At 47.8% G+C, this 23,359-nt stretch overlaps 1 protein-coding gene across 1 annotated transcript in view; it reads left to right on the top strand.

Moving 5' to 3' along the window:
- LOC134980546 (protein AHNAK2-like) overlaps positions 1 to 23,359 on the top strand; it is a 230,390-nt gene that overhangs the window by 144,844 nt on the left and 62,187 nt on the right. Inside the window, exons 2-3 of the mRNA XM_063947402.1 lie at positions 18,195 to 18,253; positions 21,807 to 21,902. Of these exons, the coding sequence (XP_063803472.1) occupies positions 18,195 to 18,253; positions 21,807 to 21,902 (155 nt within the window). The remainder of the gene's footprint in view (positions 1 to 18,194; positions 18,254 to 21,806; positions 21,903 to 23,359) is intronic.

Below are 23,359 nucleotides of genomic sequence, written 5' to 3' on the forward strand. Positions count from 1 at the left end.
TTGGTGGTGCAGAATTTTTTAAAAAACGACAGGGGCGTGCAAGAGATGCTGTCGGTGGCCAGAAAAATTGCGGGACACTTTCGGCGTACAGGCACCACGTACAGAAGACTGGAGCACCACCAAAAACTACTGAACCTGCCCTGCCATCATCTGAAGCAAGAAGTGGTAACGAGGTGGAATTCAACCCTCTATATGCTTCAGAGGTTGGAGGAGCAGCAAAAGGCCATTCAAGCCTATACAATTGAGCACGATATAGTAGGTGGAATGCACCTGTCTCAAGTGCAGTGGAGAATGATTTCAACGTTGTGCAAGGTTCTGATGCCCTTTGAACTTGCCACACGTGAAGTCAGTTCAGACACTGCCAGCCTGAGTCAGGTCATTCCCCTCATCAGGCTTTTGCAGAAGAAGCTGGAGGCATTGAAGAAGGAGCTAAAAGGGAGCGATTCCGCTAGGCATGTGGGACTTGTGGATGCAGCCCTTAATTCGCTTAACAAGGATTCACGGGTGGTCAATCTGTTGAAATCAGAGCACTACATTTTGGCCACCGTGCTCGATCCTAGATTTAAAGCCTACCTTGGATCTCTCTTTCCGGCAGACACAGGTCTGCTGGGGTTGAAAGACCTGCTGGTGACAAAATTGTCAAGTCAAGCGGAACGCGACCTGTCAACATCTCCTCCTTCACATTCTCCCGCAACTGGGGGTGCGAGGAAAAGGCTCAGAATTCCGAGCCCACCCGCTGGCGGTGATGCAGGGCAGTCTGGAGCGACTGCTGATGCTGACATCTGGTCCGGACTGAAGGACCTGACAACGATTACGGACATGTCGTCTACTGTCACTGCATATGATTCTCTCAACATTGATAGAATGGTGGAGGATTATATGAGTGACCGCATCCAAGTAGGCACGTCACACAGTCCGTACTTATACTGGCAGGAAAAAGAGGCAATTTGGAGGCCCTTGCACAAACTGGCTTTATTCTACCTAAGTTGCCCTCCCACAAGTGTGTACTCCGAAAGAGTGTTTAGTGCCGCCGCTCACCTTGTCAGCAATCGGCGTACGAGGTTACATCCAGAAAATGTGGAGAAGATGATGTTCATTAAAATGAATTATAATCAATTCCTCCGCGGAGACATTGACCAGCAGCAATTGCCTCCACAAAGTACACAGGGAGCTGAGATGGTGGATTCCAGTGGGGACGAATTGATAATCTGTGAGGAGGGGGATGTACACGGTGATATATCGGAGGGTGAAGATGAGGTGGACATCTTGCCTCTGTAGAGCCAGTTTGTGCAAGGAGAGATTAATTGCTTCTTTTTTGGGGGGGGTCCAAACCAACCCGTCATATCAGTCACAGTCGTGTGGCAGACCCTGTCACTGAAATGATGGGTTGGTTAAAGTGTGCATGTCCTGTTTTGTTTATACAACATAAGGGTGGGTGGGAGGGCCCAAGGACAATTCCATCTTGCACCTCTTTTTTCTTTTCTTTTTCTTTGCATCATGTGCTGATTGGGGAGGGTTTTTTGGAAGGGACATCCTGCGTGACACTGCAGTGCCACTCCTAGATGGGCCCGGTGTTTGTGTCGGCCACTAGGGTCGCTAATCTTACTCACACAGTCAGCTACCTCATTGCGCCTCTTTTTTTCTTTGCGTCATGTGCTGTTTGGGGAGGGTTTTTTGGAAGGGACATCCTGCGTGACACTGCAGTGCCACTCCTAGATGGGCCCGGTGTTTGTGTCGGCCACTAGGGTCGCTAATCTTACTCACACAGTCAGCTACCTCATTGCGCCTCTTTTTTTCTTTGCGTCATGTGCTGTTTGGGGAGGGTTTTTTGGAAGGGACATCCTGCGTGACACTGCAGTGCCACTCCTAGATGGGCCCGGTGTTTGTGTCGGCCACTAGGGTCGCTAATCTTACTCACACAGTCAGCTACCTCATTGTGCCTCTTTTTTTCTTTGCGTCATGTGCTGTTTGGGGAGGGTTTTTTGGAAGGGACATCCTGCGTGACACTGCAGTGCCACTCCTAGATGGGCCCGGTGTTTGTGTCGGCCACTAGGGTCGCTAATCTTACTCACACAGCTACCTCATTGCGCCTCTTTTTTTCTTTGCGTCATGTGCTGTTTGGGGAGGGTTTTTTGGAAGGGACATCCTGCGTGACACTGCAGTGCCACTCCTAGATGGGCCCGGTGTTTGTGTCGGCCACTAGGGTCGCTAATCTTACTCACACAGTCAGCTACCTCATTGCGCCTCTTTTTTTCTTCTTTGCATCATGTGCTGTTTGGGGAGTGTTTTTTGGAAGGGCCATCCTGCGTGACACTGCAGTGCCACTCCTAGATGGGCCAGGTGTTTGTGTCGGCCACTAGGGTCGCTTATCTTACTCACACAGCTACCTCATTGCGCCTCTTTTTTTCTTCTTTGCGTCATGTGCTGTTTGGGGAGGGTTTTTTGGAAGGGCCATCCTGCGTGACACTGCAGTGCCACTCCTAGATGGGCCCGGTGTTTGTGTCGGCCACTAGGGTCGCTAATCTTACTCACACAGCTACCTCATTGCGCCTCTTTTTTTCTTTGCGTCATGTGCTGTTTGGGGAGGGTTTTTTGGAAGGGCCATCCTGCGTGACACTGCAGTGCCACTCCTAGATGGGCCCGGTGTTTGTGTCGGCCACTAGGGTCGCTAATCTTACTCACACAGCTACCTCATTGCGCCTCTTTTTTTCTTTGCGTCATGTGCTGTTTGGGGAGGGTTTTTTGGAAGGGACATCATGCGTGACACTGCAGTGCCACTCCTAGATGGGCCCGGTGTTTGTGTCGGCCACTAGGGTCGCTTATCTTACTCACACAGCGACCTCGGTGCAAATTTTAGGACTAAAAATAATATTGTGAGGTTTGAGGTATTCAGAATAGACTGAAAATGAGTGTAAATTATGGTTTTTGAGGTTAATAATACTTTGGGATCAAAATGACCCCCAAATTCTATGATTTAAGCTGTTTTTTAGTGTTTTTGGAAAAAAACACCCGAATCCAAAACACACCCGAATCCGACAAAAAAAATTCGGTGAGGTTTTGCCAAAACGCGTTCGAACCCAAAACACGGCCGCGGAACCGAACCCAAAACCAAAACACAAAACCCGAAAAATTTCAGGCGCTCATCTCTAAGCGTAATGCAACATATCTACCATGTATAATACAAGTGCACAGTCTGGAACCTGATCCCTAGAGGAAGGAGTGGACCCTCAGGCAGTGGGGCCTACCGGTGTTTTCCCTGGTACCCTTGTGGGCCAGTCCGACCCTGCTGACAGCCATTCACTGTCTTGCAGGTAGAGAATGCTGCTTACTGCTCTGATTGTGTGTCATTTACAATCAGAGGGGATGGGCAGTATATTGTACCTGACGCCCAAGAAGTTCCTGAAGAACCAACACGGGGGAGCAGGTGCCCTCAGTCTCAGCTCTCCCCTGGTCGAAGGCCCCTAGAATCTAAGGGGCCTGGGCAACTGTCCAATGTGCCCTATACATTATGATGGCCATGCAATTAAGTTATATAAACCCATAGTAGTGAATGTAGCGTCCCCATTTACAAGTAGCATAGTATAAAGTGGGAAATTCTGCCTGACTGTCTCTGCAAATTTCTGATGAAGTGATAGATACCCAAAATCGGGAGCAACCATCCCATGTTCAGGACACTTGACGCCCTCCTACGTTGTGGCTTTCACTGTTGATGCTCATGTCATAAGCTGACTGTTATGAGCCACCACTGTGTCTCCTTTCTGCAGTGGATGCCGCATCATGCTGGTTGCTCTGGCTGATTTCCCAATGGTTGCTAGGAGACCGGGACTTGTGTGGCCCTGGTGATTCCTGGTCCTGGCTGTTACTAAGCAGGCAGGATGCCTTCTGTGTATATGTGCAGCTTTATAGCTGCAATCTATTTTGTCATTAATGGGGCTGATCTGCCTGACTTTCTGCCATTGGCCCCTGCTCCTGGTAAAAGGCAGCCAACCCTGCACAGCCTTGCTGGTGATAGTTTCTGTCTTCCAGTTTCTAGTTTCTAGTTCTTATTGGAGCATTGTGACGCGGTTCCTGTTCCCTGAACAGTTCCTGTATTCCTAGCTGTGTTCCTGCAGTTAAGCTCATCAAGCTAAGTTCCTGAATTACCAAACCCTGCTTCAGTATTTAGGGCCTAATTCTGAGTTGATCGCAGCAGCAAATTTGTTAGCAGTTGGGCAAAACCATGTGCACTGCAGGTGGGGACAGATATAAAATGTGCAGAGAGAGTTAGATTTGGGTGGGGTGTATTCAAACTGAAATCTATATTGCAGTGTAAAAATAAAGCAGCCAGTATTTACCCCGCACAGAAACGAAATAACCCACCCAAAACTAACTCTCTCTGCACATGTTATATCTGCCCTCCCTGCAGTGCACATGGTTTTGCCCAATTGCTAACAAACTTGCTGCTGCGATCAACTCAGAAGTACTGCCTTAGTGTGTTCTGTGCAGTGTTTTATTACTATGTACAGGATTTCACCTGCGTTCTGCTGAGATCCCTGGCTAATTAACATTGTATTTCTCTGCAAACTCAATACACCTCTTAGTCCTGAACTGCAACTGTGATTTCTTGTTCATACTTTATTACACTGCTGCTCTGATAACAAGTGACTGTGTGTAATTCCATTGCTGTGAATATTTACTTTGGACTGCAGAAGCAATTGTGTTAAGTCTGAATTCTAAGCACTGGTACAATTCTGTGTATTCATTCCTCAGTTATATTTCCACCAGTGCTTGAGGATTATGCTGCACTCCTGGAATAACATTACTCTTGTGGTTATAGTGCATATCCATAGTCTGCATGTGAATATGCTCAGAGTTCCTTGCTACAAAATCCTGAACACACCTAGTATCCTATAGTTACTCCTGTTAACTATTGTCCTGCTTTCTTGCATCTGCCTTAGTTACTACTGCAGCTAATAATCCAGTGGTCTCCAGCCAACATTATGAGCTACATAAGAATGTTGTGGGCCCCATAGCAGCATTTTGAAGGCCCCCCTGTTCCAATGCTTCTAGAGAGACACCTCTCCACAGCAGTTGTGAATTATATGCCCCATAGTAGTTCCCTAGTTCATTTTCTGAACCATTGTAGTGCCCTACTTAATGTTATGCCCTATAGTAGTGCTGTAGTTTATTTTGAGAACCATCAATGTTCCCAAGTTCACATTATGTCACATTGTATGGCTGCCAGTACACATTATGTAACACAGTACCTCCAATTCACATTATACCATATAGTCTCCCCAGTTCATATTATTCCACACCATTGTGCTTCCACTTAATCTTGTGCCACATTATAGTGCTCCAGTTCATATTGTATAATATTATAATGACCATCAGTCCATTTTTAGACCACCTTACAATAAGCAGGTCCAGGGGCATACCTTGATATATTGCAGGCCCCAAGGCAAAGGTTTGTAAGGGTTCCTATGTACCTCCCAATGGTGAAAATGTATAGAACACATTAAACTTTGACAGGGAAGGAGAGCCCCTCTCAGCTCTGGGCCCCATAGCAGCTGTACTCCCTGTACCTATGGTAGCTACGCCCTTGGCTGTGGGGAAATCATACATTATCTTCTCCAGTGTACTGTTCATTGTGGCTGCATTCTCTACTGAACTCTAACTGCATACCTCCCAACTGTCCCAATTTTCGCGGGACAGTCCGGGCTGCAGTGTCCCACGATGGGTGGGTGGTGGGGCCAGTTGGGAGAGCTACGCATGCCGCTGGGGAAGCCCCCCCTCAGTGACGGAAAGGGGGCGTGGCTCACAATTACGACACTCCCACAAAACCACACCCCCTTTTCCATAGACCATGCCCCCTTTTCTAGTTTACAGAACTGCTAATCAACACAATGGAGGCTGCTGCCCAGGAAAGAAGACAGACGCCCAGCGGAGCCATCGCAAAGTCCTCTGCTATTGCATACTCACACGCAGCACAGATGCAATAATGAGGAACATTGACTCCTAGGGTTGGCCTATAGCTACGCAGGCTGGCTGCGGCAGTAGCGATGCTGGCGCAATGTTTCTCTATGTACACTCCAAAGTTAACGCCCCCAAATGTTTCCTTCCTGTCAATGATACTGCGCGTAAAATATCAGTGCAAGAGCGATCGCCAAGGTTCTTCAGCGGCAGCGCGTGCACAGTGCGATTGTGGCACATGCGCAGTCTGCTTATCATCGCTCCTTTGCTAAAACATAGACAGTGCCGATATCCTGGCCGCCAGGATGCCGGCAGGGGGCGAGCGCAGCGTGGACACCCATGAGTGGGAATAGCCCTGGGCCCCCGCATCCTAGCAAACAGGATCCCAGTGTCGCTATGCTCACAACTGGGATCCCGACCGCCAGTCACCTGACTACATCCCCACTTAGCAGCCCCATGCACCCCCCTTGATATATAATCTAAACAAGTCACATTGTCCCTACTTAATGGGTAGGCACCATGTCGGACTGGGACATGAAGGGCCCACGGGGGGATTGCAGTCGGAAGTGCCCATGTTTAGGTGTGAGACCACCAGCCACCACATTGGTTTGCCTAACCAGTACGTGTCATACTTGCGTACTCTCCCGGATTCTGCGGGAGACACCCGGTTTCTCGGGTAGTCCCCTGCAGCCCCGGAAGAGTGGGCACCCCTCCGCTCCTAGGTAAGTGGGCAGAATGGGGAGCTAAATAATGCCAAATCGCGGACGCGGCAGAGGGGGCGGGGCTTAATGACGCGATTATATGGTAACCGCATCATTGAAGCTCTGCACATATGCAAATATCGTCCAATCGCGGTATTTGCTTGTGTAGTGGGCGTGCCTAATGACATCATTGTCTCAGCTCCGCCTCCGTCACCACCCACCTGTTTCCCTCTCCGAGTAGCTCTGGGAGAGGAGAAAAGGCATGTAGATAAGTATGGTGCATGGGCTGAGCCCCTTGATAAATATATGTATTAAATACTGTTAGTGCCTGCATGATAATGTACCAGAGTAATACCAGAAATGCAGCATAAAAAATACACCATAGTACTGTGCAGTATAAGGTAACATATGTATAATGAATAATTCAAATGAACAGTCTGGAACCAGAACCCTAGAGGATGGAGTGGGGGGCCAGGTAGTAGGGCCCACCAAGGGTTTCTCCTGTACCCCTGTGGGCCAGTCCAACCCTGGGTTGGCGGCTTCCTGCTGTTTAACTCTATTCACTACTTGTAACTTTTCCAGGCTTGGTGCGCTATTTTTCCCAACATGACCACAAAAGCAATGAATATCAGTGTCTCTGTGGCTAATGAAATACAGTAAGTCTCAACCTTACTCATTGTGAAACTGTTCTGCTGAGTAATGTGTTTAGTGTATACATATCTCATGAGCCTTTAATTGCAGATTTGACCTATGGTTAAAGTCACTTGCATTTTCATTAAAAGCACTATAATCTCTGTCTTTATTTAACTGTCACTAGTATGGGAAAGCATAAGCCAGATATTGAGCTGTAGCTTTATACAAGCTTGTTACGAACAAACTTAACGCGTAGAGTGAGGTTCTCAAATGTGGTCCTCAAGGCACCCTAATGGCCCAGGGGGGTCATTCAGACCTGATTGCAGCTCTGCTCCACAATGCGCAGGCGCGTCCCCCCCCCCCCCGGCGTCGGGGGTCGCCGGACAACGTTGGGATTAATGAAGAAAGCGATTGCACCGGCGATCGCAAGAAGAGTGACAGGCAGAGGCCGTTTGTGGGTGTTACCTGACTGTTTCCATGGAGTGTCCGGAAAAAAACGCAGGCCTGTCCAGCCGTTGGAAGGGAGGGTTCTGACGTCAGCTCCGGGCCGGATGATCGCACTGGAAGAGTAAGTCCTGAGCTGTGTGGAGAAGTTTGTGCAGCTCTCTGCGCATGCAACCACACCCCTGCACAGCGACTACCCCCTCCCCCTGTAGGCGGCGACTACCTGATCGCAGGGATGCAAAAAACGCACCGATCAGGTCTGAATTAGACCCCAGGTTTTAAGTTTATCCATGCTTGGCCACAGGTGACTTAATTAGACCGTCAGGGAATTTTATTTAACCATCTGTGCTGAGCCACGGATAGACCTAAAAGCTGGACCGTTGGGGTGCCTTGAGGAACGCGTTTGAGCACCCCTGGGGTAGAGTGCTTGTCCCTTTTGCCTTCTGTCAAATGTTTCTGGACCTCCATGGAGCTGGCTTCAGACCTAGAGATTTCACACCTAACTCTTGATCCATTTCTTGCCAATCATCCATGCCCAAAAGGTGTTTTACTGTAAAGGGATTATCACATGTGAATAAGAATTGCACAACTGCTTTGAGAGGAGGTAAGAGATGGATTATAGTATAGGAAAACAAATAACTGAAGTGTAAAGATAGGTCCGCCCTGCCACTATGACCTCTCTAAAGTTCTGTTAAACTTCCTTTAATACTGTAGTTATGTTATATAAATACCACAAGCAAATAAAATGTGTGCATTTAAAGAGGTTATATAAAGTTCATGGCTGTAGCAGTTGCAAAATACATTACACCTAGAGTACTCTACTCAGTTGATTTAGTCTACTTCTTACTCTTTAGATTTTGTTTTTAAAAGTTGTCTATTTGCTGCAGTTTTAGGAAAGCTATAACTTTGGTTTTATGTATAAGAGCCTGTCTGGTAATGATTCAGGTCCGAGTTTATTTGCTTTATGAAAAGTACAGGTGTGCTCTTTCTTGTATGATCGTCTGCTGCCATCTAGTGGCATGCTTGCACATTGAAAACTTTTGAGATTAGACAAAATTGGTTTGTTGTACTATCATCCATACTTGCCTACTTTTGAAAAAGCATTTCAGGGAGATTGTGAAAGTAACATCTATCAGTGCGGACCTGTACTGCTACATCTGAGAGGCTTGTAATGAAAATGACTTAAATCCAAATGTAAATGAGCCCCAATGTTATGCTGGCCAATGGCCATACACTTTTGCGATGCCCTGCCACGCGACATCGCGGTGCATCGCACCGGCAGTTCAGGTGCGATCAAATCGCACCTGAACTGCCAAAGTGGTTACCATGCGATCATGAGATAGATTGCATGGTAATCACATGATGGGCACGTCACCGCCGAGTGGGAGCGGCCTCTGGCCGCTCCTGGCAGGTGCCCATCGCAGTGCGATATATCTCATGTGGGTTTAAAACACATACGATCGCACTGCGATGCGAAAAATATTATGTGCAGCACATAATATCTTGAGACGCAATATTCGACCGGCGTACCCGCGCATCGCGTCTCAAGGTACCTAAAATGTGCATACAATCCTTTGATTTCTCTCACAGATGTGGTCGAAATCGAAGGATACCACCGATTATCTCATAAGTGTATGGGCACCATTGGTAAGATCTACTAGTTGAAGAAAAGACTCTTATATTTTGCAGGATTTGTTTGTGTATTGTGTTTTACAAGAGGTTCCATATACTGTAAGTGGCCATAGGGATCATTGTGCCTTATAACCAATACAGGGAAATGGCACTGATGATACCATTTAAATGTATGTATCTATGATTTCTTTTTTGCAGGGAGATTGAGGGACCATTCAGGGAGTGAGGGAGATTGATACTATTTCAGGGAGTCTCCTGCAGAATGAGGGAGGGTAGGCAACTATGCTATCATCTAATCTTCAAAATTACTAAAGGTAATTTACTACCTCCAAAAACAGTAGCTTTCCCACATTCTGGGTTTATTCCTGCCACGGAAAATTTACCTTTTATGAGTCTAGTGCTGTGGTTCCCAAACTTTTTTTTGAATCAGGGCGCCCTAGAGTATCGGAATTTTTCACAGTATCCCTAGGCCAAAGGTTTCTTATTGAGAATATTAAATTAAGTACATGTTGTTTCTATGTCACCCTTAGGGACAGTAATATCGTGAAGGACAGGATTTGCTTCTGTTGGTCCACATATGTTATGATTCAATGCCACAAGCACACTATCACATAGACCATAAATAATTCGAACTGGTCCTTGACCACCAACCCAGGTTGCAATTTCCCCAAGCCCCAACCTCCATGCTCAGAGTTTAGGAACCTCCCAGGGCCGGACTGGCCATCTGGCACTTCTGGCAAATGCCAAAAGGGCTACACAGAGATCAAGGGTGGTTTTGTGCAGCACAGCCCTCCGGTTCTTTATTAACCTGCCCCACCACCACCACCCACCCACCAGCTGTCACACAGATAGATGGCCTTTCACCATCGATGATAAAAAAAAAACATCTGACATGGACTTCCATGGAAGCAGCAGCGATAGCTACTCCGTCCACACCTGAATTAGCCCCTGTATCTGCTTGCAGGATTGCTGCGAGTACATTAGAATACAATTCTGATTCAGAGCCATAGTACTACAACCTACTGCCACTTTAGGATCAGTCTTCCAATACTTTCTCAATTAAATACTTACCTGCTATCCCAGAATGTATGGGAGACTCACACATTTCAAAGAGTTCTCCCAGACTCCATTTCTCCATTCTGGTCTTTTTTTACGTGATTCACTGCATATCAAAACTTCATGGCTACACCCCTGTGAAATGACGTAACTTGCGGCATCAGGCACTCCACTTTCCCATAGGGCCTTCCCATTGACATATGTTCAGAGGATGTAGGCTTCAGCCAAAGTATATCAAAATCTTGCCAATCTCCAGCAATCAATCAAAGAATTATGTGGTCTATATACTAAGCCTTGGAGAGAAATAAAGTGGCCAGAGATAAAGTACCAGCCAACCAGATCCTGTCGTTTTTCAGCACAGCCTGTAACATGGCAGTTAGACGCTGATTGGCTGGTACTTTATCTCTGTCCACTTTATATCTCTCTAAAGCTTAGTACATAGACTAGTACATGGATGCCCTAAAATACAACAGCAAAATATTAATTTGCTGGACAGATATGGATAACAAGGGGCTAACAATCTTACATTTTATTGATAAATAATAGCACATTTTGCTTGTAACTGTTTCTAATAGTGAGTAATTTTACTCACTATTGGTTATTATGTCTGTGGTCCTAATTCATGTTTGCAAGGAATTGTACTGCCACAAGGAAGCAGCTGTGCAATTCTGTGCAACTAAAATACAAATACATCAGGAGGCGGCTGTAGGAGATAGACGCCTCCTGCATGCATTTTCAAGATCTGAGTGCTGCGTCTGATGACACAGCCTCAGATCACCATTGTGAGCATCAGTCGTGATTCACAATGTTCCCAAGCAGCGGTCAGCCTGCACAACCTGAAGCTTACTTAGGCTGGCCATCGGATCTGGACACCCGGGATCAGTAAGCCTGCATCCGACCACACAAACCCTGGACCTATTGCACCTATGAAACGGGGCAACACGCCCCCAATTTTAAGAGTGGTGCCGGGCAGGGGCGGCACTGTCCCTGATGACACCCAGTGCGGGAGGCCGCAAAATGGGGGTATGGCCTTGCATGAGGGGTCATGGCCTCGCAGGACGGACCCCTGTTGTAGGCACTCCGAGGGATTCAGGAGATGCTGGCTGCCTCCGAGGAGTGTCCCACGCATACCCACATGCCACCCACTGTGCCCCACACATGCCCACATTTGTGTCCTATGCATACTCACACCGGCATATACCTGCACTATACCGAGCTGCTGCCTCCCATCTGCCTGTAGCTTGGGGCTCCTGTCACTGTGTGTCTCACCTGTGTCTGCCCCTCCCGGTGCTCCGTGCCTTGTGTGCATGTGTGTGCGCGGCGCAGCCGGTCTCTGACTCTTGTGCTGTGGGTGAAGTGGCGGCAGCAGCAGGTCTCTCGCGCACAGGCCAGAACGCGGCACCGGCTGATTGGACACTGTGTGTCAGCAGCTGCAGCATCAGCTGAGTGCAGGGAACAGCTATGGCTGCAGTGCCGGCTCCTACACAGTGACAGGAGCCAGGTGCTGCAAGTATTGTTACAGTGCAGTACCCGGCTCCAGTCACTGAGCAGGAGCCGGCATTTTGGTGTCACCCCTCGGCGGGTGACACCTGGGTGCGGGACTCACCCCCTTTGTGATGCCACTGGTGCCGGGTGCCACTCCCCAAATGCTGCAGCATGTCAATCGCAACCATTGTATATGTACGTAAACTATCGGGTTTACATACAGATTTAAGGGTCTAATTCAGCACGGATCGCTATTCAGAGACATTACAGTTGTCTGCGAGTAAAAAGGTGCCACCCCGACAGGAAGAAAAAACGCCCCAGGCAAAATTACAAATGCATCGCAGTTCACTATCCACTCACAGATGCATATGCAATTCCCGGAACATCAAAGAATCTTTGCTGTCTGAGCAAAAGTGAGTAGGTCTCAGCAGGGCTGGATTAAGCCTTGGGGGGTGCCCGGGGCACTAAAGACAGGGTGGCCCTGGTGGAGAGGGTGGTGTATATTAGATTGTGCATATATGACCGGTGTCACAAGTGTTAAACTATTTAATTGATGAGAAAGTGTTTCAACACAGGTGATTGCAATTATAACTTAAGAAGGAAGTACAGGTAAAGAGCATTTTGTCCCTCCTGGAATGGGTCATGGTGGGAGGTATAGATTGTGTATATTAAATTTTAACCAATGGTGTATATTAGATTTAAACTAATAGTTTAATAATGCCTGTGTACTGTTTATAGCTCCACCTAATTGGAAGACAACTATTTTATAAAATATACTTGTAGTACAATGAAGGCAATTTAAACAACCTTAAAATGCACATAGAAAAATAAAATGTATAATTTATCTTTTCACATGCAAGAATATCAGTATCCTCTATGCTACTTGCACACTGGGACAGGACGCAGGAGGACTCTGTGTGTGTGTCTTTGTCTAGACCAGGCATTCCCAACCACGGTCCTCAAGGCACACCAACAGTGCAGGTTTTAGTGATATCCAGGCTGCAGCACAGATGGTTAAATCAAAATTACTGAGCTACTAATTAAGTCACCTGTGCTGAAGCCTGGAAATCACTAAAACCTGCACTGTTAGTGTGCCTTGAGGACCGTGGTTGGGAATGCCTGGTCTAGACCCTCATTAGGTAGCAGGTTACACGGGACCCAGACTCCCAGGCAGGGAGGAGGAGAAGCTGGGATCCCTGTGCTGTGTCACTTACAGTTCTCTTCACCCTGGTGGTCATTCCGAGTTGTTCGCTCATTGCCGATTTTCGCTATGCTGCGATTTTGTTGTTGCTAAATGCGCATGGTACGGAGTGCGCATGCGCTTAGTTATTTAACTAAAAACTTAGCGGTTTTGCCGTTGTTTGTGCGGTGCTTTTCAGTCGCACTGCTGATCGGTGAGTGATTGACAGGAAAGGGGCGTTTCTGGTTGGTAACTGAGCGTTTTCCGGGAGTGTGCTAAAAAACGCAGGCGTGTCAGGGAAAACGCGGTTGTGTCTGGAGAAACGGGGGAGTGGCTGGCCGAACGCAGGGCGTGTTTGTGACGTCAAACCAGGAACTGAACGGACTGAGGTGATCGCAATCTAGGAGTAGGTCTGGAGCTACTCAGAAACTGCAAAGAATTATTTAGTAGCAGTTCTGCTAATCTTTCGTTCGCTATTCTGCTAAGCTAAGATACACTCCCAGAGGGCGGCGGCCTAGCGTGTGCAATGCTGCAAAAGCAGCTAGCGAGCGATCAACTCGGAATGAGGGTCCCTAGCTCTACTCTGGTCGGTATCTCATGAAACCTTATACACCTGTGTCTTGTCTGCACTGCATACTGTCCTGCTCACATTCTGGCTGCCTAGTTCTATTGCATAAGAGGAAAAGCTAGTGATGTCAGTGTGGGCTGGCCGGGGGGCCCCCTGACAAAGGGGGGCCCGGGGTACAGTATGCCCTGCACCCCCCCTTAATCTGGCTGTGGGTCTGAGGCTGCCACTAATCTGCGACTGAGATGGTATGGGAGTGGTCTGCACTGACGTCGAACGCGTTCCCCAAAATCTCCTGGATAACTGTCAAACACTGCGATTATATGATTATGCAATTTATGTTGCTATTACCCCTCGCGCGTGTGCAATGCGAAAGGCTACGCATGTGCAGTCATTCCATAATCACTTAGGGGTCTATTTACTAAGCCTTGGATGGAGATAAAGTAGCTGGAGATAAAGTACCAGCCAATCAGCTCCTAACTGCTATGCCACAGGCTGTGTTTGAAAAATTACAGTTAGGTGATCGTCTGGCAGGGCCGGATTAAGGGCCACGTGGGCCTGGAGCTGAAAATATTCAAGGGCCTATTGTGAGAAATGGGGGAGGTGTGATTAGTGCTATATGGGTGTGGCCAGAGCCATGTGGGCGTGTACAACCCTACACTATCAGCTCCAATGTCTCCCTAAATATGTAAAAATATAAAAAAAATGCATAATTTTTTGAGAAAAATAGAAATGCAATCTTAATTGTTATGATTTATGACTGACCATGTGACCAGCAGATGGCTAGTGATCATGCTGCCATGATGATGGGCCTATTTTTATGTGGAGGCCTGGAGCTGGAGCTCCATCCGCCCCATTGTTAATCTGGCCCTGTTGGCTGGTACTTTATCTCCAGAGATTTTATCTCCATCCAAGGCTAATGCTAGCCATACATCAGACCAACTTCAGACCAACTTTTCTCCAACACTCCAAACTTCCAACCATCCAACTTGTCTGTTCAACTAAAACAGTGCCCCACACATCTCACCAACTTTTTACCAGTGCTCCACACATCTAACCAACTTTTCATCAGACCAACCAACCTACCAACTTCTGTCCAACTTGTGATGTCACCGAAGTAGGCGGACAGTGCCTTCCTACAGTTCTTCAGTTTTGTTTTGTTTTTCTCATTTCAAAACATGCAGAATTGTCTTTTTTTCAGTGAAACTGGGCTTTTCTTTCACCACCATACATTTATTAGATTTACTTGTTTTTATACTGAACTATGGATACCAGCATGGTTGGGCTGCCAAGGCAAAAAATAAATAAATAAATATATATATATATATATATATATATATATATATACCAGATGTAGATATTCGGCACTCCCAATGTAGTAAAATGTACAGCATGCCTGGTGCCCTCCTGAGCTTCAAAAAGCAAACATATCACAAACGATAGGCGGCACTCTAGGACTTTTCAAAAATCAAGAACATACGTGACCCTGTTCTGACAGCTTAACGTTTCGGTCATTTTCAATCCGCCACACTTTGCTGGCGGAATCTAATAAATTTTTTTAAAAACATGTTTTTTTTGGTGTTTTTTTGGGTGGGTAATAGCATATCTATTTATATTTGAAGGGATTAGGTACTTGGTTTGTCTTTTTTGGAGGCACAAGTATTATTTATATATTTTTAAAAAGATTATTATTATTATTATTTTATTTTTTTTAAATGGAATGGGAAAAACCTGAAAAAAAATTGCATGGGGTCCCCCCTCCAAAGCATAACCAGCCTCGGGCTCTTCGAGCCGGTCCTGGTTCTAAAAATGCGGGGGGAAAACGGACAGGGGATCCCCCGTATTTTTAAAACCAGCACCGGGCTCTGCGCCTGGTGCTGGTGCAAAAAATACGGGGGACAAAAAGAGTAGGGGTCCCCCGTATTTTTTACACCAGCATCGGGCTCCACTAGCTGGACAGATAATGCCACAGCCGTGGGTCACTTTTATACAGTGCCCTGCGGCCGTGGCATTAAATATCCAACTAGTCACCCCTGGCCGGGGTACCCTGGGGGAGTGGGGACCCCTTCAATCAAGGGGTCCCCCTCCTCAGCCACCCAAGGGCCAGGGGTGAAGCCCGAGGCTGTCCCCCCCATCCAAAGGCTGCGGATGGGGGGCTGATAGCCTTGAGAAAATGAAAAGAATATTGTTTTTTCCAGTAGTACTACAAGTCCCAGCAAGCCTCCCCCGCAAACTGGTACTTGGAGAACCACAAGTACCAGCATGTGGGAGAAAAACGGGCCCGCTGGTACCTGTAGTTCTAATGGGAAAAAAATACCCAAATAAAAACAGGAGACACACACCGTGACAGTAAAACTTTATTTCACACATGTCGACACACACATACTTACCTATGTTGACACGAAGCAGTCGGTCCTCTTCTCCAAGTAGAATCCACGGGTACCTGAAAATAAAAGATAATTATACTCACCTGATCCAGGGTCCAGATTATAATCCACGTACTTGGCAAAACAACAAACCGAACACCCGGACCAAACGGACAGAAAGGGGTCCCATGTTTACACATGGGAACCCTTTCCACGAATGCAGAGACACCCCGGTCACAGCTGTCACAGAAGTGTCTCTTCAGCCAATCAGGAAGCGCCACTCCGTGGCACTCACCTGATTGTCTCCGTGCGCGTCTGAAGTGACAGAAGGCTGGCGGAGGGGGGCCGCGCGGGGGGGGGGGGGGGGTGAATTAGCGGTGCGGGAGCCGGTGCGGGCTGGAGCTGGCCCTCGTGGTGGTGAGGGGGAAGGGGTGCCGCGATCTTGGGGGCAGTGACTGCAGGAGGGGAGCAGAGGTCCCGCGATCGCTGGTGATATGCGGGGGGTGCCGCGATCGTGGATGATATGCGGGGGGTGCCGGTGCGGGCTGGAGCTGGCCCTGGTGGTGGTGAGGGGGAAGGGGTGCCACGATCTTGGGGGGCAGTGACTGCAGGAGGGGAGCAGAGGTCCCGCGATCGCTGGTGATATGCGGGGGGTGCCGCGATCGTGGATGATATGCGGGGGGTGCCGAGATCGCGGGTGATATGCGGGGGTGCCGCGATCGTGGGTGATATGCGGGGGGTGCCGCGATCGCGGGGGGGGGGGGTGCCGCGATTGCGGGTAAGTTGCGGGGGGTGCCGCGATTGTGGGTAAACTGCAGGGGGTGCCATGATTGCGGGTAAGTTGCGGGGGTGCCGCGATTGCGGGTAAGCTGCGGGGGGTGTCGCGATCGCGGGTGGGGTGCGGGGGTGCCGCAACCGCAGGTGGGGTGCCAGTGATCGGGGGTGGCGTGCGTGGGTGCAGCAATCACGGGTGGGGTGCGGGGGGTGCCGCGATCGTGGGGTATCGCGGAAGGGGTGCCACTGCTGGGTGTCCTGTGACAGCGGCAGCCCGGCAGCAGTGATGTGCTACCGTAGCGGTGCGGGGGGTGTGTGCGGCTGATTAGCGGTGCGGGGGGGGTGCGGCGAATTAGCGGTGCGGGTGCGGGGGGGGGGGGGTGCGGCGAATTAGCGGTGCGGGGGGGTGCGGCGAATTAGCGGTGCGGGGTGTGGGGGGGGTGCGGCTGATTAGCGGTGCGGGGGTGGGAGGGTGGCTGGCGGGCGGTGAATTACCGGTGTGGCAGCCGGTGCAGGCGGAGGGAGGCTGGTGGGCGGGGTGTAAATTTGCGGTGCGGGAGCCGGTGCGAAGGGAGGCTGGCGGCCGGGGGGGGGGGGGGGGGATTACTGCTGGGCGGGCTGAGCAGGGCTGAGGGAGGCTTGCGGGATGGATGGGGCGGCCGGCGGAGGAAAGGGACTGGTGGGCGGAGGGGGGTTAATTTGCGGTGGGACTGGCGGCTGGGCAGTGGCGGGTCACTGCGGCTGGGGCGGTGAGGTGGCCGGAGGGGTATGGAGCACAGAGGGTCACCTGCAGCACGAGACAAAAGTAGGCGGACACTAGCAGCCAGTGTCCGCCTACTTATCGTTCAGTTGGGGGGAAGTTTTCCCCTACACCTGAACGATTGGTTGGGAAAATCAAACAGGTTTGATTTTCCCAACTAGTTGGTCAGACCGTTTCTGACCGTTTTTTAGCGTGTGGGAGCAAACGGCTGATAATCGTTTGCTCCCACACACTGCCAGATTATCTTTCCAACCAGCCAACTAGTTGGCTGGTTGGAAATATATCGTCCTGGTGTATGGCTAGCTTTAGATAGACCCCTAATTTGCAATTTCTCTGAATAGCGATCCATGCTGAATTAGGCCCTGAATTGGTTCTTATGTTACATTTTCTGTGTTTTCCTTAATGTGTTCGTTATAGCACATAAAAAAATATGTTTTTTTTCCCTATCTTCAAAATTGCAGTTTATTTGGAATTGTACTTTAAAGCAGAGATGGACAACCTGTGGCTGATCTACTGTTAAGGAACTAGAAGACCCACAAATTATCAGGCCTAACCTGCACTATGTAATGCATTTGATTGATCACAGTTATGACTTGGATATTATTTATATAGAACCTAATTTATATATATTCATTTTTATTCCTAGATTCCAACAGGCCCCTGAAGGCAGAAGAACCAGATGACGATCAGGAAGAAGATGACACGGTATGTAGCTTTGCCAAATTTTTACCAAAGATACTACAACACAGGAAGTGGGCTTCACGGTGGCGTAGTCATACCTCCCAACTGTCCCGATTTTGGCAGGACAGTCCCGCTTTTCTGGGACTGGCCCGCTGTCCCACCTGCAGGTCACAGTGTCCCGCGGTGGGGGGAAGGGGGGGGCAGTTGGGAGACTCCCTCTCACCTACTGCTCAGCTTAGCAGAGCAGCGGTGATTAGCCTATTCACCCAGAGAGAGGGACAGGGGGCATGGCCAGCAGCTCACAGAGCACTGGTCATGCACCTACAGTGGCATAACGGGGTGGTCCGTGATCACTGCACTTCCCATGAGACCACGCCCCCTAATTTTGGAAGGCACGTGTGTGTGTCCCACCTCCCAAACTTTAGAAAGTTGGGAGGTATGTGTAGTCGTTAGCATTACTACAGCACTGAAGATCAAGAGTTTCATTCCTGAACATGTCCCATCAGAGTGGAGTTTGTATGTTTTCCAGATCTTTGCTCTGGGAGCTCCTTTTTCCTCTAACATACTGACAGGTTAACAGAATTCTAAAAAAAACAAAACCCACTAGTGTGTATATCTATCTATCTATCTATCTATCTATCTATCTATCTATCTATCTATCTATCTATCTATCTATCGATCGATCCAGTTGTTAGGAAATTTAACTCTAGCTCCAATGGGATAGGGATCTATATGAATTACATATATTCTGTTAAATTAGGATGCTATATATGGGATACATATGATATCCCGGCAGGCGGGATGCCGCTGTCACTATCTGTCGCTATCCCGACAGTGGCATCCTGACTGCCACAGGTTCTATTCCCACAGGTCTGGTGTCGGGATTCTGGCTGTCTGTTTTTTCGGCGGGTGTCGGAATTCCGGCATCGGTCTCCTGAACGCCAGGATCCCGACAGCCAGTAAAGTCTTCTTCTCGACCTAATATATAAGAGATCTTGAAAATGAACTTAATCTGAGCATAATTCAGCATTACTGATTTCTTCCCATTAGTAAAATAGAATAAAACCATAGTATCTTTAAATGTGTGCTAATATCAGAAAACATTTTTTGTTGTAATATTTTCTAAACTAGTAATTCTGGGAAATAACCTCAAATGTTTATTTTATACCTGATCATTTCATGAAATAAAATAATATTAAGCAAGATTTTGGCATGAGTATGGGTCAGAGAGGAGATTGGGAAAGTTGTGAGAGGCTTTACTAGTGTAGTAGAGATGTGCATTTCGGTTCTTTAGAAATCTGAACCCACTCAAATTTTGCGGCTCTGAACCAAACCGAGTCTTTGTTCAGATCTTCCCGTGGTTTGAAATTTCAATTTTACATGTCAATTTCATGTTTTGGATTGTAAAAATTACATGATTTCAGCTGTATTTATCCATTTTCAAGGAATTCAAAACTCAAGATTCGGATTTTAAATCTGAATTACAAACCAAAACACTTGAAAGTAGTTTTGGAAAACTGAAACCAAAACACAACAATGAAATTAGAACCAAAACACAAGATGTTTAGCAAATCTCTGGCAGGTAGTATAGCAGGGGCGAATCAATAGAGGAGAAGGCTCGTGCGCAGGATGCGTCTGGACCCCCTCCTCTCTTGCCAGCAGCGCTGTAGACTCTGGGCACTAGGAGACCCTTGCGCTGTCTCAGAGTCGAATGCACATTTTCTTACTGCGCATGAGCAAACACATGCCAGGAAAATGGCCATTGCACCATTTTCCTGGTGATTCCTGCAGCGATGCTGCTGACTCTGGACTCCAGAGGGTAATTATTGGTAAAAACGGGTGCAGAATGGGCACTGTGGGCCCCCCTGAACCCCGGGGGCCCATGTGCACCGCACACACTGCACCCATTAAAAATACGCCACTGTAGTATAGGTTGGAGTAGGGTAGGTGTGCAGGTGCATTAGTTTGGTTAGTTTACATGGGTATAGGATAGGTGGGAATGTTTTAGTGTGGATAGTATAGGTGGGAGTAGGGTAGGTGTGAGGGGGCATTAGTGTAGGTAGCATACAGTAGGTTGGAGTGGGCTAGGTATAAAGGTGAATTAGTGTGGATAGTATAGGTGGGAGTAGGGTAGGTGTGAGGGGGCATTAGTGTAGGTAGCATACAGTAGGTTGGAGTGGGCTAGGTATAAAGGTGAATTAGTGTGGATAGTATAGGTGGGAGTAGGGTAGGTGTGAGGGGGGATTAGTGTAGGTAGCATACAGTAGGTTGGAGTGGGCTAGGTATAAAGGTGAATTAGTGTGGGTTGTATAGGTGGAAGTAGGGTAGGTGTGAGAGTGCATTAGTGTGGGTTGTATAGGTGGAAGTAGGGTAGTTGTGAGGGGGCATAAGTGTAGGTAGTATAGGTTAGAGTAGGTTAGGAGTGAGGGAGCATTAGTGTGGGTGGTATAAGTAAGAGTAGGATAGGTGAGAGGGTGCATTAGTGTAAGTGTGGGTGTGAGGGTACATTACTGCGGGTAGTATAGATGGGAGTAGTGTAGGTGTCAGCATGTATTAGTGTTGGTAGCATACGTGGGGGTACAGTAGGTATCAGAGTGTGTTAGTGTGGGTATTATGGGTGGGAGAAGGGTAGGTGTGAGTGTATATTAGTGTGGGTAGTATAGCTGGGAGTAGGGTAGGTGTGAGGGTGTAATAGTGTAGATAGCAGAGGTGGGAGTAGGGTAGGTGTGAGGGTATAATAGTGTGGGTAGTTTAGGTGGGAGTAGGGTAGGTGTGAGGGTGTAACCGTGTGGGTAGTAGAGGTGAGAGTAGGGTAGGTTTGAGGGTGTAATAGTGTGGGTAGTAAAGGTGGGAGTAGGGTAGGTGTGAGGGTGTAATAGTGTGGGTAGTAGAGGTGGGAGTAGGGTAGGTGTGAGGGTACATTACTGCAGGTAGTATAGATGGGAGTAGTGTAGGTGTCAGCATGTATTAGTGTTGGTAGAGTAGGTATCAGAGTATGGGGGTAGAGTAGGTATCAGAGTGTGTTAGTCTGGGTAGTATAGGTGGGAGTAGGGTAGGTGTGAATTCGTATTAGTGTGGGTATTAGAGGTGGGAGTATGAGTGAGGGGCATTCATTTTGGTGAAGGCTATGAAAAACTCTAATCAGGAGTAGTAGGGTGTGCCATAAGTGGGTAGCTGCTTAGGTAGAAGTCTTGTAGGTGGGAAGTGAGATGTGGATACCAGAAAAGTGGTGAGCTGCCGGTAATACGTAAGTCTGCTATGGTGAGAAAGAGAATATTTTGAGATGAGGTTTGATATCTATGAACGGGTGATATGATGTGAAACAGCAACAGAGGCAGATTAATCTTGATGATCCATTTAAAATGTAACAAAGCAGCAAATATAAGAAAGATAGACGCTATTTACATTGTCATGTATTGCATTATTGAAGGTCCGTGTAAATAGTTTCATAATCACTATGTAACCATGTTGCCCACACCTTATGAAACGCTTCCACCTAAAGAAATTTATGAGAAACTATAATACAGATTTTGTAATCTTATTTGTCATCTATAAACCTAATTTTTGTTTCTTACAGACCATTGACATAGAGATAGAAAATGTTAGACCACGGCCTCAGGGATCATCACCAGTTTATGAATATGCTGTAAATGAATACTACACTGATCCAGAGGTAAGAAAACACAAATAAAAATAACAAATATGCAAGAAACTGCAGACAAATTGTATCAATTTATAGATTTTTTTAAATACTATGCTGCGATTATTACAAAATAGATTTAGCTGAGTTTCTTATCTCCTGTCCTCAAGATCTCCTACAACTCATTACCTGTGACTTTTGCTCAAAGGAAAATCCTCAACATACTGTACTGTATAGGCTGGTATCCAATTAGCTAATGGATTCGGCCAGGGCTATCTAACTAACCCGAATATACAGAACTTATTGGTGATTATTCTTTGGGTGCCTCAGGCACCTGAAACATAATCTGCAATAAGCAGTCATTGGAGCCACGATAACACATGGGATTGGAAATTTATCCCGGATCCAGAGCCCGTACTACCCGCTCAGCAATGGTATGCAAAGCAGGCAGGCTCCACTCTTCAGTCTCCAAAGCCCAGACGGAGGGGAGCCAGACAACCACCAGACACTAGGACCCAGCGTGAGCCATGAAGAACGGCTCCACTGTCCAGTCCTCAGTATCTGCAGCCTGGCCGGAGGGGAACCAGGCAGCCACCAAGAACTAGGATCCAGTGCGAGCCCTGAAGTGCGGCTCCACACCTCAGTCCCCAGTTTTAGCAGTCTGGTCGGAGAGGAGCCAGACACTAGGACCCAGCAGCTTCCTGGAGCCCTGATGTGCAGCACTGCTGCTTCTAACAGCAGGGATCCCCATCCAGCCAAGCATACACAGGATAGGACCATGCGCTGCTAGTTAAAACAGCAGTGGCTTGCCAGGTCAGTGGCTAATGGGGTGAGGGGAAAAGTAATGAGGGCTGGGAAAACCGGATTAAGGGGGGGCACAGGGGCATGTCCTACTGTCCTGTGTATATGTTCATTGTCATAATGAGTGCATGACCTACTGTTAACCTGTATATGTCTCTCTGTCACCACACATATATGCTCCACTGTCACCCCATGTAAATGCGCCACTGTCACCCTGTTTATGTCACCCTGTGTATGTCCTCTGCCACTCCTTTTGAAGTGAGACCATGCTCCTTTTCTGCTACCTAGTATCACTGACCTCCCCCTTTCCTTATCATGTTGCCTCCCACTCATTTTCTTCTGGATCTGCCCCCTGGGTGGCTTAATGTGTTAGGGGCATTACTGTGAGCATTATGTGTATATGGGGCATTACTACTGTGAGCATTATGTGTATAAGTGGCACTAATACTGTGGGCATTATGTATAAGGGGTGCTACTACTGTGGGTATTATGTGTCTAAGCAGCACTACTACTATGGGCATTATGTGGACATTATCCACTACTGTGAGTATTATGTGTATAAGCAACACTACTACTGTGGGCATTATATGTATAAGCAGCACTACTACTGTGGGTATTATGTGTAAGGGGAGCTACTACTGTGGGCATTATGTGTAAGGGGTGCTACTACTGTGGACATTATGTGTAAG

The sequence above is a fragment of the Pseudophryne corroboree genome, chromosome 12, assembly GCF_028390025.1.
Source record: "Pseudophryne corroboree isolate aPseCor3 chromosome 12, aPseCor3.hap2, whole genome shotgun sequence".
NCBI classification, from domain to species: Eukaryota; Metazoa; Chordata; class Amphibia; order Anura; family Myobatrachidae; genus Pseudophryne; species Pseudophryne corroboree.